At 39.6% G+C, this 16506-nt stretch overlaps 1 protein-coding gene across 1 annotated transcript in view; it reads right to left on the bottom strand.

The window, feature by feature from the left end:
* Positions 1-16506, bottom strand: part of CHRFAM7A (CHRNA7 (exons 5-10) and FAM7A (exons A-E) fusion) — a 41315-nt gene that overhangs the window by 12618 nt on the left and 12191 nt on the right. Inside the window, exon 3 of the mRNA XM_075714310.1 lies at positions 4898-4942. Within this exon, the coding sequence (XP_075570425.1) occupies positions 4898-4942 (45 nt within the window). The remainder of the gene's footprint in view (positions 1-4897; positions 4943-16506) is intronic.

The raw sequence follows: 16506 nt of genomic DNA, 5'->3' as shown, positions 1-16506 counted from the left end.
CATCCATGCTCCTCTCAACCCATCCTTGACTGCCAGTATAGGCAGGGAGTCTGTCACAGTCAAACCAACAGGGGCGTGATCTGTTTAGCGTTGCCAAATCCCAGATACTGGCATTGAAACATACGGTCATGCAGATTCCTAAACAAAAGCACTGCCCCAAACTGCAGGCAGCTGAGCACCGTGACAGCTCTACCAAGCTGGTTATGTCCTGGCCTCCTGAGATACGCTAGCATGAGCTACTGAGGTTGCACTTCACCCCTTACTAAGCAGATGACTTGTCAGGATACAAGGGTGGTTACTGTTGTGCGCCAAAGGTATAAATAAGACATAAAGTTTATTTTGGTTCACAACATTTATTTTTTCTTATAATTTCTATGCTTCATTATATTGCCCCTCTCTCTATCCCCTTATTATGTTATTTACATCAATTTCACATAGCTGTAGGCATCACATAACTTACAGTGAAAACTTCTCCAGATTTACAGCGTTGTCGCAATGCCAAATGTTAGTCTTTTAAATGTAAACTTTGAAATGGGTGAGTAAATGTACAATGCTCATCTCTTCAACAGCCTAGTAGCCCTTGTCAAAATCTTTGACAGACATTAGGTCAGAAAAAATTTCCGGTGGGTATTGTGGAGGTAATGTTATTGATCGTGGGGTATTCTCATGGGATATTCACATCAAAGTGTTCTATATAATCCCTTGCATTACTGTCACAGGCAAGTTTCAGTTTGATACACCAAACAAGTCCCCAGTTAGCCTCATGCTGCAGGTTTTCAAATTCATTCTTGTACCTCTAGAACAGTGTAAGTGACCATTTTGCTGCATGCTACACATCTAATAGCATTCATCACACATCTTTTGTAAAGCTTTTACTATACAGTTTTCTTGGCCTCTGCTTCCATATTTATTTCATTCATTTTTTACTATGAATTTGTAGTGCCTTGTCACCTGGACAAATGATCTGAGTTGTGCCTTGCTTTTTCCTTTTGCTTTAGAGATAATAGTTTTTTACAGATATCTTAAATCAGAATATCTGATTGGCTCTGTTCATTGTTTTTTTCTTTACACTGCCTGCTCCATTCATGGTTCTCTAATTAAACTATACATATTGCTCACGCTCATCTATACACAGCTTCTATAAGCTGATCAACTGCTTCTCATATTTTTCTTACAGAAATTTTACATAAATTTTTACAGCAAATTGTACTAATGAACTTCCTAATAGACAAATGTCACTGTATTTTTTACCACCTCATCTTTTTGGAATGTAGAAATACCGAGATCCTCGTGACACTTCTATTTTTTACAAAGTCCAGCAATGTCAACAAATACAATGTGTGGTTTTGAGGCATTTAAACCTGTGGGCTCTTGTTGGCTTTAGGTGACTCATTTTCAGGAGCTGACAGAACAGGTCACTTCCTGCGTAGCAGTTGCACGGCTGGGACTGGCAGGCGGCAGGCAGCTGCTGCAAAGCTCGCTGCCTGCCAGCTTGGTTGCGTGCAGCAAGCTCTCCTGTTCATTTCCATCTGAATTGCATTACAATAATTTCTATCAATATATCCAATAATTTCCTATTCTAACTTCTTTTAGGAGATATCATGGCCGATACGATGTAGCATCGGGTGACAATGAATGATGCAAAGACGGGCAAAGGGTGATAGAAAACTTAATATTAAAGTCTGTATTAGAGATGTTAAGCAGATTGTACAGTTGTTCTGTTTAGCAATGTGTACAAAGTGCTTACCCATCCAGCTGGACAGGAGCTGCCTCATTTTGTTTTAACTTCGGAGCTACAATCTCCGCTGTAGCTGAAGTACATTTGATGTGGATTAAAATAGCAAACAGCTCAGGGTACCTGGGTTAGTATTAATTTGTGTGACTAGGCAAGGCTCCTCCTGTAACTTAAATCAAGTTTAAGATTTTGATACAGAACAGTATTGCCATGGAGATAGTAGTGGTCAGGATCAAAGAGTCTGCACGTATAAATACTAGATTTATATTTCCCTTTCTCCCAGGTTAGTTTTTGTGTTTGAGCATTTGAGTGATGATTAGATAAAATATATTTAAGATACATCTGATTATACACATTTATCTCTCTCTCAAGAAAGGGAGTGGAGAGGGAAATTCAGGGAAAAACTTACTTCAGAACATTTAGCATAATAAAACGACATATGTTTGCCTTATGCATGCATTGAATCTGTCTAGCATACCATTAATAGACAGTTAATACGCAAACACATTTCTTTTTTTTTTAATGTGTACACAGGCCATGAGGAATGGCTACATTTTTTGTAGTAATCAAGCGATCTGCTCATTGCAGTCTTAACATGCTCCATGTACAGTATGTGCTAAGGTGAATAAATCAAAAGAAATACAGAATATATAAAAGAATCAGGAATTTCCTTGGGCAGGGGGGAACAATCTTGAAAAGGATAAGGATGCTGTGGGATAAAAGAGAAGGAAAATAAGCGATAACTTCTTAACATATTTGTCCTGGTTTCAGCTGGGATAGAGTTAATTTTCTTCCTAGTAGCAGGCACAGTGCTGTGTTTTGGATTTAGTAGGAGAATAGTGTTGATAACACACTGATGTTTTTAGTTGTTGCTGAGTACTGCTTATGCTAGTCAAGGACTTTTCAGCTTCCCATGCTCTGCCAGGCGCACAAGAAACTGGGAGGGGGCACAGCCAGAATAGTTGATCCAAACTGACCAAAGGGCTATTCCATACCATATGACGTCATGCTCAGTATATAAACTGGGGGGAGTTGGCCAGGGAGCAGCGATCGCTGCTCGGGAACTGTCTGGATATCGGTCGGTGGGTGGTGAGCAATTGCATTGTGCATCACTTGCTTCGTGTATCATTATTATTATTATCATTATTATACTGCTACTATTAGCATTACTATTTTACTTTATTTCAATTATTAAACTGTTCTTATCTCAACCCAGGAGTGTTTCTCACTCTTACTCCTCCAATTCTCTCCCCCATCCCATCGGGGTAAGGGGAGTGAGTGAGCAGCTGCGTGGTGCTTAGTTGCTGGCTGGGGCTAAACCACGACAATATTGTATTTCACAGTTTTAATCTTACTTGTACAACAAGCTTGTAAAATAACATGAGCTGAATGCTTCTTCCATGTCAACTTTTCTTTGTGAATAAATGGAATAGCCATGCTATCCTTTGTAGGTCATCAAAATAGTCTTTCATTTGTTTCCTAAGACCTACCACAGTGCAAGAGAGGTGCTCTATAAAAAGTGTTACAATAAAAGAAAAAAGAATACATTTAAACTAAATGAGCTGGTTAAAGAAACTGAAAGGTGTAAAGTTTCTGCAGCTCTCTTGCTAGTTAACCTTACAGATAAAAGAAATTCAAAATACTCTCACAAAGTTCTTGAATATTCTATTATCTGTTCCATTTACTAAAAAGTGAGTGAAACTTACAGCTGCCTAGCAATGCCTGCCATGATTTAATAGAAGCAGCATGCTTATCTTGAATAATAAAGCTCTTCTGTAAACCTTTACTTAACCCAAAACAGTTCAGTTTCTGCAGTACAGGTGGGAATTAAACTAATGGCAAATTCTCATCCTAGCTGCTATAGTATGGAGAAAGCTCCTCATATCACCCCGTCTTTGTAAAGCACAAACTTATGGTAGAAATGTTTTGTGGAAGCATTAGGAGCCCACAGCAGTGAGCATGGTAAGAAGCATCTTGTGAATTCCAAGTCTTAGTATTAAACTAATGCAAAAAAATAGCCAATCAAGTCAGAATAAATCCATGTAGGCTCCTTTGCTTAGGAGCAGCTCTCTCACTAGTTAACCTTATAGAGAAAAGAAATTCAAAATACTCTCACGAAGTTCTTGAATATTCTGTTATCTGTTCTGTTTACTAAAAAGTGAGTGAAACTTACTCCTGCCTAGCAATGCCTGCCATGATTTAATGGGGACAAATTTCTCTGCTGGTGGTAATAGTTATGGTTAAGTAATAAGAGAGGATGTGAAATTCTGTGACAACTATAGCAACTAAACGTTGCAACGAAAGGTAAAATAAAGCTACTGTTTGAAAAATAAACACCTTATGTGGGCACAACAAACTGGGAAAACAGGAAAAAGTATACTGTTCCCAGCTGAACATTAGGAAACTGAACTGATGTTCCAATACCCATTTTAGTCACGTAACCGAGATACAGAATTTGGAGAAGTAACACGAAAAACCTCTCATCTTCACAGTTAACTTCTGATGATGACCTATGTTTAAACAACAACATTTGGAACAACATGGGAACAGCAAGGCCATTTCAGTTAAAACGCTCTTGCAGTTTCTTAAGGAGATAGACAGCAAAGCAAGTAGGATGGCAAAGACATTCCCTTAGGACAGTAGCAGCAGCTCTCAGGAGATAATGAACCTCTTTGGAACAATTTTTCCCCTGTATCAGAAGAACCATCTGGCAATTTCCAGAGTGCTGATCAGAACAGCTATTACAGATGAAATGCATTTCTTGCACGTATCGTTCTCTTTCACAATCAAATGATTTACCACAGCATAATGGATTCATTAAAATGCATGATAAGGCACTTGCACCTACAGTTACTCTCCCTGAGATTCTTAGGACACTGGTGTCTTATGATGATCAAGGGTTTAGCGTGACTAAATCAACTACAATGAGTTAGTAACTTACTTAGATGTAGTAATTCAAATTCTTAAAAGTTCTCAGAAATACCTGAAACAACATCAAGACGTATATCTCAGACTTACAGTCTTCCATTCAGCTTAGCTTTGTCCACTATGTAGCAAGGTATAGAACAAAAGCTTGAAAGTTTCCTAAAATTCAAACCCCGCACCAGATTAAACTCAAAGACCAAAGAGGGAAAAAAACCCATACTTTGTTTCAAAACTCACCATTTGTAGCCAGATGTTTGTTGTTAATACTTGATTCTTTTCATCCTGAGAGGAAGGAGAAGGAGAGGAAGAAGAAAAAAACAAACCACAGCTTAGTACCATACAGTTAAAATAACACCAGTAAATATATTTGACTATTATGAAATAGCCAGTTGTGCTAAGGTACGTTTTAAAGCAAAAGGAGTCATTGCCTCAAACTTACTGCAACAGAAGTTTTCACAGGTACTTTTTAATGCATTTCATATTACCACAGTCAATCAAACTGTTTCCTGAGGGTACCCTGCTGCCAGACTGTTCCCTGGGGCTCCTTCTTCAATAAAGAAACTCAAAAGGCAAAGCAGATTACAGTAGGGGTCCCCTGTTTCACCTTTGTTAGGAGCAGCCCTCTCACTACTTAACCTTACACACCAGACATATGCAGGTAATAGAAAAAATGTTGAACAAAGAAAGTGTGACTAAGCTCAGATGATGTGTGTTGAGGCCATATTGAGTAGCTTCTTAGCAGGCAAGTAGCACCACTGATATCAGTGGAACTATACAAAAAATGTTCTATCAACTTTACCAGAAAACTGTTGTCAGGGCAGAACATTAATTCTTCTGGCTGGAACAGTTCCAATTTGAAGGCCTTCACCCTTGCCTCCCTCCTGTGACTATCTGATGTAAGTTCAGGTGACACAATAGGCATCTTAATGCTGCAGTTAATTAAAGAGCTTAATTCTTCACTCCTCAGAGACAGGAAAACGTTGGTGACCTTATTTCTGCGGAGGTACTGTATCAGTATCCACCTGGCTTGTGTGAAGCTAATGGAATATACTATAGATACTGTCAATACTACACATTCTCCAAACTGAACACACAATCCCTGTCCCAACACCAGTCAAAGCTTCATTTACAGTCTGAGGAAGTGTCATAGCAAGTTTCAGTCACCTGTACAGCAGCAACTGTCACAGTTGCTTGTAAGTCTAAACCTCTGAACTTAAATCTGTCACTCTTGAACTTAAATGTTGTTCCTAAAGGCCACAAAAAATGGCCAAAAAAAAGGTTTAATCACATTTCATTAAAAAAAAAAGAGCTTTGTTTTTTTGATAATACTCTTTAGTAAAGGTCAATACTCTTTACTCTTTTGCTGGTTTTTGGCAGACTTCTAAGTGAACAAAAGTCCTGAGACACATGTAATAGAAGCCATTTTACAGCAGCACAATAGTAAAAAGTTACAATGGCATTCTTAAAGCAAGTGAAGCCTTTCGAGGAGCAGCATCAGTAAATGTATACCAGTGTTACTAGGTGTCATGTATAATCACAATTAAATGTACAACATATAAACAAATAAAAAGATTTTGGGTATTGTGCATGAATAAAGTCTGTCCTCAAATGCACATTCCTACCTTCCTTTAAAATGGAAAGTAAAATAAAAAATATAAAGAAGCACAGAACACAGCTAGTGATTCAGCACTTTTCCTCTCTATTTTCTGCTTCATCACCTCCATGAACCTTCCTTTTTCAAAAGTATCTCAAGTGAACAACTCATTGAAATGGCATCCTGGGGAAACAGGTCTCTTTAACCCTTTGGTTTCAGGAATACATTATTAGGCTGCATTGAATTAGCATGCTGAAGGCATTGCTGAAGATATCAGCCAGTCAAAGCAGTAATTAATTTGCAATAGTAGCTGTTATTCTCTAGCCATACAAACATTAATTTAGTGCCTCCCTCAACAACCTGCTTATAGTGTTAGAGCAGAACAAAACCAGTTTGCGTGGGATATTTAATTCATGAATGAAGAAACAATCCTTAAGAGACCATTCATATCACCATGAACTAAAGTCTATAGACAAGTGTTGCAAATTAAGGACATGTAAAACCTATATATGTTTCTATTCATCATAGCCATTTTTAGGTCAGATGTAAATACAGCCAAGGATAACTTGCCATTAAAAGTTCAATAGCATTTTCTCAAAGCTCTGTCTGCTGCCCCAGATGAACATGACAAGTTCCTATAACGCAATGTCCATCTATTGCACCTGAGCAAAGTCAAGAGCACCACTGCTGTGTGGCTTATCTGCAGAGCAGACAGTAGTTGTGTTGCTTTGCACAGGCATAACTGGCTACTTAAAGGTGCAGAGCAATTCAGAATCCATTATGTTGTGGGAAGCTTGTTTCAGGACTATTAGCTGAATGGCGTGTCCTCCTGCATGGTTAAATTCTGAGTTAAACTTGCATTTTATTACCAGTGTGATCTCTTTCTACGCATGAATGGCCCCAGCCTTAGATAGTGATGTTTCAAAAATTCCCTTTTCAGTAGCAGGAAAAGATTGTACTAAAGCTGGAGTGCTGCTGATGCTTAAGCTAATGATATACCGTGGGGATTTATGTTGAAGCCCTGAGCCCACAGCATAGTCAGATGTACTATTTTAGGAGTACCAGAAAGGAGCTCTACTATCAGCCAGCACACGTCACAGAACCAGGCTAGAGAGCCATCACTGAGCAGTCAAACTGGCAGAGCTGCGGGGGACAGTAGACTTTTAATCCAGCTGTGCTGCTGGCAGAATGATTCAGCTGCCTGCCACACTGCCAGGCATCTGGGCACATGGCAGAGGCATCGCAGGTTTGCCTGCAGGAGACTCTGCAGACGTATTCTGAAAGCCAAGAGTTATTCTGAAGTGTGATCTTTCACTCAAACCTAGCTCAAAGAGGGTATCTTGAGAGTATTAACTCAAAAGTAACTCGTACAGTGAAGACGAGCCCTAGATGAAGATGGCCCGTGCTGAGCTGCTGGTGTTTCTTTCTGTTATTTTAAGCACTTAGAGCCTGAAAGAGTATATTTGAACAAAATAACTCCCACTTGGATCACTATATTTAAGGTTCCATCAGTGTTTGAATCATAAATCCCATCACTGCTCCTCAGCTATAAAAACTTTGCTGCATGCTGAGACTTGGTTTATAGTGGGGGTTTTTTTATAGTGTTTGTTGGAGCAAATGGCTTCCAACATTTTAGTCATTATTGGATTGACTCACCCATCACTAGAGGAAAGATTCTGATTTTAGAGGGTTTGTCCCTCTCTGTGGTCCCAAGTGAAGCTGGTGAGAGGTGGGGCAGGAGACATCCTGCAGGGTTTCTCCCGGCTAGGAGAGGTTTTTTGACACTGTTTTAAAAGCTTTAAAGCAAACTGCATTAACACTTTTTTACATGAGAGTTGTGCAGTGCTTCCCCATATAATGATGGTGGGCTTGAAATGCTTCATAGTACTTCACCAGTTTTTGTCACTCTGCAATATTTTGTAAACACTTACTTACAGAAAATGCCTTGAACACAAAAGCAAGGCAGCTCATATTACAAACCCTTCCTACTGTAAAGGAGGAAAGAAAAAGGTCTTCACAATATATTCTGAGATGCTGGGAAAATTAGTCAGAGAATGAGACCAGAAACTATATCATGTTGTTTGGATTTGTGTGGTTTTTTTCCCATACCAGCTACTTTAGGTTACTTGCTGTTCAGATAGTAGTGGCCAAGAAGCGCAGCTAATGAAGAGTTAAGTTTAATTCATGCAGTGGGAGGTGGGTGGGAGCCTACTTCAGTCTACTTGATTCATAACTGTAGTCATGATCTGTGAGGGCAGATGGCAAATTGCTACTGAACTGCTTATCACATTATTTTGTGGCAGTGTAGTTAATGAAGGGAAAGTAGCTGACATCAGGAAGACTTGAATGGTCCTTCATTTCTGAAGGTAGAGATAACAATTTCTGGAAGTTTTTGAAGGGAATTGCACTGTCTCCATTCTTCCAGTTCCCATCTCTGGTTTTGTCTTTTCAATTTAAACAGTCTATCAGACTGATGACCTTTGGAAACCCAGTATCAGATTCTCACATTACCCTTCCCTTACCCTGTGTTCAACAGAATATATAAAAGAAGACATGGAAATTTGACGATGCTTTGTGAAGGGCATTAGGCTGGACGTTATAAACTTTGTAAGGAAAGTAATCTGCTGACTTTCAAAGGGATGTCAGCACATCTAGTAGCCACACTAGAAAAGCTATGCAGCAAAAAACAAGAGAAAAAGAAGTAAAATAAGCCTGCATACTTATAGACTGGCATGCAGACAGTGACATGCAGCACCTAGCAAGAAACACATACTTCCTAGAAGACTTGCATATAGTGATGTCCTGACTAAAATCTATTAGCTGTAATTCTTGTGCTTCAAATCCAGACTCTTTTTTTTTACATGTTCGAATCTCACCTAAATTACAGAAAAAGTAATGCCTCTTTGAACTGGGCTTCAATTACTATGAACCTTAATAAAGAGTTTGTAGAAACATTTTAAGGCATCCCTTGTTATAGTGATAGTGCTAGGTTCCTGATTGGTACCATGTAGCAAGACTGAAGTTAATAATTATAGTCTGAAATTAAAAATGGGCTTGCAGCCAGTGAGAGACATGTAAGGCACTCCGTATATAGATTTTCACTTTTGTTCGCTTGAATGTCATCCTACTGAAACCAGCAGGTTAAGCAGTTCATTACCTCTTATCTCATTGTCTCAGCACTTGCTCATTAAACATTCTCAACATCTTCTGATCCACAATGTCAATTTACTAGCACCTAATGACATTTTTTTCCCCACATCATTTAAAACCCTGTTATGTTTAATTTTTGCTTCATGCAGCTTGGGGTTTTCTTCTTCCTTTTTAGGGTCATGCACCGAGCTCACTAAACTGTATAAAGTGAAAAAGCTTGAATTCTTATAGCATTAGTACTGAGTAAGCAGACTGGAGGGTGAGTTAAGCACTCATAAAATGGCCAAATGACAAAAGATTGATGCTATGGCCATACTTTATGCAGCCATAGTGACAAGATGAATCTGAGCTCCTCAAAACTTACAGAGAGTAGTGAAGAGGCTGGACTTCTCCATTCCTGCCCATCGTGCTGCTGCACACCAGCACCCTGCATGGCCAAATTCCAGGAGAGGCCAGAGCAGCATGTGGTCCAGCTTCACCCACCTGGAGCCCATCTGAAAACACCATAGTGAACTCGCATTCTTTGTAACACTGGGTCAACACAGGGAACTATTGTGGTTATCCTCTCCTCATGTGCCAAGGTTCATGCTAACCTTTTGTATTAAAAGTGGCTCCAGGCTTCTTAGTGGTGCAGGCAGAATTGAATTTTGCTATCTCAGGGGTGAGGATAAAAATCAGTTCCTTAAAAAAGCCAGCCTGATGCTTCTGCAAGGACACTGAAATGAAAACTGCAGCTGCTTGCCAAGGACTACCTCTAGTCATCCATAGGTGAGGGCTGTAGCTGCAGCAAGTCTTCATCTTTAAGAACGTAGTAGAGGGTGCAGCATCAGGCTGCCCCATAATGGGTGCACATTCATTACCCCTGAAGGCTAAGGCATCACCTAATTGCACCTGCCAAAAGGCAAGATTAATTAGAATGCAAATTTGGATGGAATTAAGGAATGTTTGGAGGTTTTGCATAGGAGTAAAAGGTTACATGGAGAGTTGTCAATGTGAAACAGGTTTTTTAGGCAACATAAAGATGAAGAAAAAGGCAGTGTACTGGATTTGTGAGATTAAAGAGATTTGAACTCCTGATGCCTCTTCAACACTGACTTCCCTTTCACCTCAAAGGAATAGCTTAGTGCAATTACCCTTCACTTATCCAGTAGTCAGCAATACACCTTTCTATCATAGTAAAGTGTTGTTGACTCATCTTACAGAACACATTTCCAATTATGCAGAAAATACTGTATAAACAGGCATTACCAATGCATAGATAATATCAGTAATATTCCATGATCCAGCATGTGAGGCTCAACACCAGGAACAGGCCGCAGAATGTTTCTGATTTCTTGAAAATAGATGCAAAAAGTGCAAAATGATTCAATAAAAAGTCAGAAATGGAAAATGTATATTTTCACTTTTCACTGCATTTTTTTCGAGATCACTTCAAACTTAAACACACATTCATATTTGTTGTTCTGACTTTTGCCATATCAGTGAGATTTTTTTATAAAAACAGAGCTCTGACATCTTTGACTTAATCTTGTAGTGGTACAGCCTATTGCTGGCAAGCAACACTCCTTCAAAATTACAGCAACTGTTGCAAACTGTTTAAACAGGGTTTGAGATGATGTGTTTTACTACACAGCCCACTCAGCATGGTGTGCCAATTCTGCACGACTTGGTCTTGGCCTTGAGCTTGTGCTTGCCTTAGGCCAGCTCCCTCTATGTCAGCTGCTAATTTGCCCTGATTCTGTTGGCGCTAAAAACCTTCCAAAAGTTGGTCTTCATTATTTTATACTCAGCCACGCCATGCTGCTAGTGGCCATAGTGAAAGCTAAAGGCATTTAGGACATCACCCTTTCTTCTCTTCCACATTCCACTTCAAAGCCAAATTCAGCCCTGAGGCACCTTCACTGCTAGGATGATATCAGACTCGGTGACTTTCTCACCTTCCAACTCAGACTCTCTCTGGCTCTTTCACACCTTTAGGAATAAGGTATTGCAGCTGTGCTCGGGATTTAGCTAAATACCTCCTGTAGCATTAAGGTGAGTTTTGCAGTTAAATCTCTGAAATCCAGCCTGAAAATGTCTTCCTTACTTGTGTGCTTCTTGATCTTTGATTTAATTTCTTCTAGCTTTTTTTTAATCAAAGGATTAAAATGTTAAGGCAAACCAAAATGTGAGTGAAATTTGAAAAGACGACTTCTTTTCTATTGAGCTCTTAGGTTTATTAGATTTGCAATGGATGGCATATGAATTGCTCTTCATACTCTCTACATGCTGAAGGTCTTTGTGAAATAGAGAGCTGCTCTGTTGCATTGCTCCTGACTGGGGAAAGTGGAGTTTTATTGCTGGAGATGACACAGACTGGCACAGATTGCTGCCACTATCCATTTTTATTTTTTAAGAAGGCTGACTTTGGACTGTAAATTCAAAGAGGAGCAAGGCAATAAATGGCTATTCTGGAACTAAATGAATACTTAGAGTTATAGGGGGAACACACAGAGTTTCCCTGTAGGGAGACCCTCTCCTCACTCCCCCACCCTGGCCCCTGCTTTCATTTGTGATACAGTGAGTAAAGTTTGTTGAAGTCCCCTAAATCTCTCGCCAGGAACAATGTAGGGCAAATCTTTGGCATATTCCCAACACAACCTGCTGTCCTAAGCATTTTCCATAATCTTGAAGGACAGAGTACAGTACCAATCCCAGATGCAGTGACGGTTCCTCTGTTTCCTATCTGACTTAAAAAATCAGCCTCTTCACATCACGTGAATGGTGCAGCAGAGCTGAACAAGACCCTATGCTAGAATGTACAGCTGAAGAAGAGAATGCAGCTGAAGAGTATTTGTGAAAGCATTGAATCATCCATGCAAAGTGTTAGGGCTAATGACTGTTGTATATATTGGCTCAATTTTATAACCAAATCTATAAATATCTGTAGGAGAGGGCCACTGCTAATCCGGTGAAGTTTCTTGTATGAGACAGGTGAGATTAAGGTCTGACTCCGCACTCTCATTCTGTTTATTTATTGTTCTTGTTTTGTTTTAGAACCTACATTCAGTGATTCCTCTGGCTGGCCATATTTACTAGAACTATTTCTTGTACAAATTAAGGAGTGGGACACACTAGAAATAATGCTGGATAAACCAGACATTCCAGCACAAGCTACCTCTCTTTAGCAGATGATAGCGGTCTGTGACAGCCAAGACCTCATCTTGCTGTTACTTCAATTCTGTACAGCTTCTCACCTTCAAAATATGACCTATCTTCATAAATGTTTACTTAATCAGTTTAATGTTTAAAGTTCAAGATACAGAAGATTTATTTCAAAGCAATATCTACTTATGTCATCTTCCTTTGAAATGCACACATCCAGGCTGGCCTACGTATATATGTGTAATGCCATTTTCTTTATTACCTAGGCTGTGGAGTAAACCAGGGCCAGCAGTACTTAAAGCTAGCCAGCTATGCTGTAATAGGTCTAACTTTTGGGTATTACCCTTACGGCATACAATACTTAGTATTTGTAGAGCATTTTTCTGTCTTGACAGTTTGTAAGTGTGTCCCTTCCATTAGGAACATGTGAAATTGTTCAGAATTGTTTGGGGTTTTTTTAAATGAATTATTATAAATGTGATTAAATGAGTAGAAAATCAACAAATGCTTTTTAAAAAATGACTTTGTAAATCTTCCTTCTAACCTACAAGCACATTATTTTCAGCAAATTAAGCACAAGGAAAATGGTGCCTAGCTACAAATAACAATGCAACAGTGCCAAATGAATACTTTACAGTACTGCTATGAAACTATTACAAAGCATTACAGATTTCAGCACTGCTATAAATATCCTTAGCAGTGCAGTCTTTGCACACGGTTATACAGCTCAACGTGTAGCAGCTTAGACTGCCACATCTGCTGACACTAGTTCCAGATGTTTGCATGTAGTAACAAGGACAAGCAGAAGAGACAGGCTAGGGACAGAGCAGAAATAACCCAGAGTGTTACCTTCAATGGAAACAAGCATCTGCTGTTGGGTGCAGAGGGGTCCTGGGATAGGCTATGCAGAGGCACAAGCTTTAGCCATAGTGAAGCCCATTATGGTGAGCTCCTAGTTTCATGTAGTAGAAGCTGCAATAGGATGGTCTGCAAGTCCCTGGGCAACACTAGTGAGCATGCAGCAGCTGGGAGGAAGGGAATGGGAGAGGAGGAAAGGAAATCTCCTGGTGTGAGTGGTGGAAAGATGCCCTGAGCACTGGACTAGCTACAGTTCTGGTCTGTGTTTAACACTTGAGCCAGCACATATTCAATACAAGGTTTGATATAACCTTACTCACAGTTACAATTCAGACTTAGTGACTGTAGAGCTTGACCTATGTGTAAATCTAAAAAAAAAAGGGATCTTCAGATATGTGTTCTGCACAAGTATTGAAGCCTGGAGTTCACCTGTCCCATGCACTGTTCAGGTGCACAATGAGAGAAACAAAAGAGTGAGGAAGTAAACCTGAATACAACAGACAAGTATGCTTCTGCTTCTAGCTAAAGCTCTGTGAAAGCTTTAAAGGCTTCTAGAGTTAAAATGCTAAAATGTTACTAAAGAATTCTGTGCTGCTGGGATAGGAGTAGATGCTCATTTTTGGCCATTTGAATATCTTAATTTTTTCTTTAGAATAAAAATTAGAAAAATGTCATTTGAATTTTACCTGGGTTAAGGCTGAGTTTGGAGTGTGAAATGAGGAGTCTGATTGCTTTCCTTGACTTAATTCAGGTGAAATTCTGAGGGGGGTTGTTTGGTTTTGTGGGTGGTTTTTTTTTTTTTTTTAATTGTGCCATGTGTGCACTATTTTGCAAGTCTGAAAAACTCCAGTGGTTTCTCCATACCAACTAATCTTACATGCTTTTGCAAGAAGCATTTGCTTTCTCCCCTACTACTTTATCTTGCTTTAAAAGAAAGGCAGAGTTTGTTCAAAATGTACACAGGTCTTCCCAGATGGATGCAAGTCCTATACAGCAGAAAAGCTGCTGAAGAAAGAGCATAGAAGAGCCATCTTAACTCTGGGCAGAGCATCTGTGCAAGGAGCCTCCTTAAAATGTGGGAATGTGTTTCCATTCCATATATATACTCTGACAAGGTCTGACAGTTGTGTTTACTATTGACTGTAATAGGGCTTTGTCCTGGCAGTGGGCCTAAGATGTGTTTTCACTGATTCTCACAGAAAAGAAGCGGAGATTATAAATATATGTAAGAGCCTCATGATGTACCATTTCTGTTACCATGGGGACTTATTTGTAATAGCAGTCTTTTTTCTTTTTTCTTTTTTTTTAAGTACATCATTGTTGACAACAGATTGTATTTAGATTTGAACACATTCATCTTTGCAAAATCAAGCAGGGATCGGGTGTATGAAATGAGCAGAGTACAGCATAGCTAATAACATACTTCAGCACATCTTGTGTGAAAAAAGTATTCCTCTGAAGAGCAAGAGGGGGAGGTTGCATTTTTTCAAGTTATCTTATGAATTCCCATGATTCACTGTAGATTTCACTCAGTTCAATTATTAAATATAGCATAGAACTTAAAGTGCAGTTACATTTATTGCAATCATGCAAAGTAATAACTGTGTTCTGATGCGTTATTTACAAATAATTCTTGATACCATTGTATTCTACAGCAGACTCCCACTGAGAGGATTGAACCCTGAATTAGTGTTAAATACTGGCTCTAGGTGCTCATTATCATTGCCAGTCTGACACAGATAGGCATCCCAGCTCCGAACGCATGCTGGGATCTGGGAACTACCAACCATTCCACAGGCTAAGAGGGAATAACAGAGCCCCAGTAGCCCCACTCCTTAGACAGTGTTAAAACGAGGAAATCAAAGTTTTTGAACTTGATTTTTTTGCCTAGAGGTTAGCTGCAAAACATAGAAGTTGAAAGGTCCGGTTGTTACACCTGGATGTACAAGGAATGCCAGAACAGCATTATATCAAAGGATTTTACTCTATTTTTATTCCTGCTAATCAACTTCAAGTCATATTTGACTTTTTATTAAGCCTTTCTCCTCAAAATGTTCATAAGTCATATGGAAATGCTGTTATAGCATGCATATTTAGCGAACTAAAATGGAAGAAAAGTGAGTGATTTCTTCAAGAAGAGAAGGGAAAGTTATGGAAGAACAAGGAGCTGAACACAAAGCTGTCTCTTCCTCTCCCTTCATGTGATCAGAGCACACAGCTCCAGCACCAGCCTGCTGCTGACATTCTTCTATCGTATTTTTGTGAGTAACAGCAACAGAAATTTCCACACGTGACCAGAGTATGTTCATAGAATCATAGAATGCTTTGGGTTGGAAGGGACCTTTAGAGGTCACCTAGCCCACCCCCCCTGCAATGAGCAGGGACAGCTTTAACCAGATCAGGTTGCTCAGAGCCCCATCCAACCTGACCTGGAATGCTTCTAGGAATGGGGCCTCCACTACCTCTCTGGGCAACCTGTTCCAGTGCTTCACCACCCTCATTGTAAAAAATTTCTTCCTTATGTCCAGTCTAAATCTATTCTTCTTTAGTTTAAAACCATTACTCCTTGTCCTGTCACAACAGACCTTGCTAAAAAGATTGTCCCCATCTTTCCTATAGGCCCCCTTTAAATACTGAAAGGCTGCAATCAGCCTTCTCTTCTCCAGGCTGAACAACCCCAACTCTCTCAGCCTGTCCTCGTAGGAGAGGTATTGTCCATGTTTTAGCATCAGTTCACATGCTGAAACTGCAGAACCTTTGAGGAACACCAGAGCCACAGAGACAGAGGCATCTGACTAGGACACAACCATGAGGAATAGCTCTGTCCACTACAAATGGACATAATTCAAGCCAGCTTCAGAGGACCAGTTAGCAAAGTGCCATTACTCATCCCAGACAGTCTCTCTAACTATTATTGTATCTCCATCTTTCCAAGTGTAGACAAATGAAGCAAGAAGGTGTAGCTCCAAAATTCCTGTGACATGTAACATAATCCATTATCCTCAATGTCTTGGGGTCTCTGTTCAATCTAGGATACAGCACAGACATCACCATGGCAATTAAAAAATTCCCTGGAGAAGGGTATAGTACAAAATACATT

This window comes from Pelecanus crispus, chromosome 7 (assembly GCF_030463565.1).
Source record: "Pelecanus crispus isolate bPelCri1 chromosome 7, bPelCri1.pri, whole genome shotgun sequence".
Classification (NCBI taxonomy): Eukaryota; Metazoa; Chordata; class Aves; order Pelecaniformes; family Pelecanidae; genus Pelecanus; species Pelecanus crispus.
Note: the sequence above shows the minus strand (reverse complement) of the source record. Positions and strands in the feature narration are given on the sequence as shown.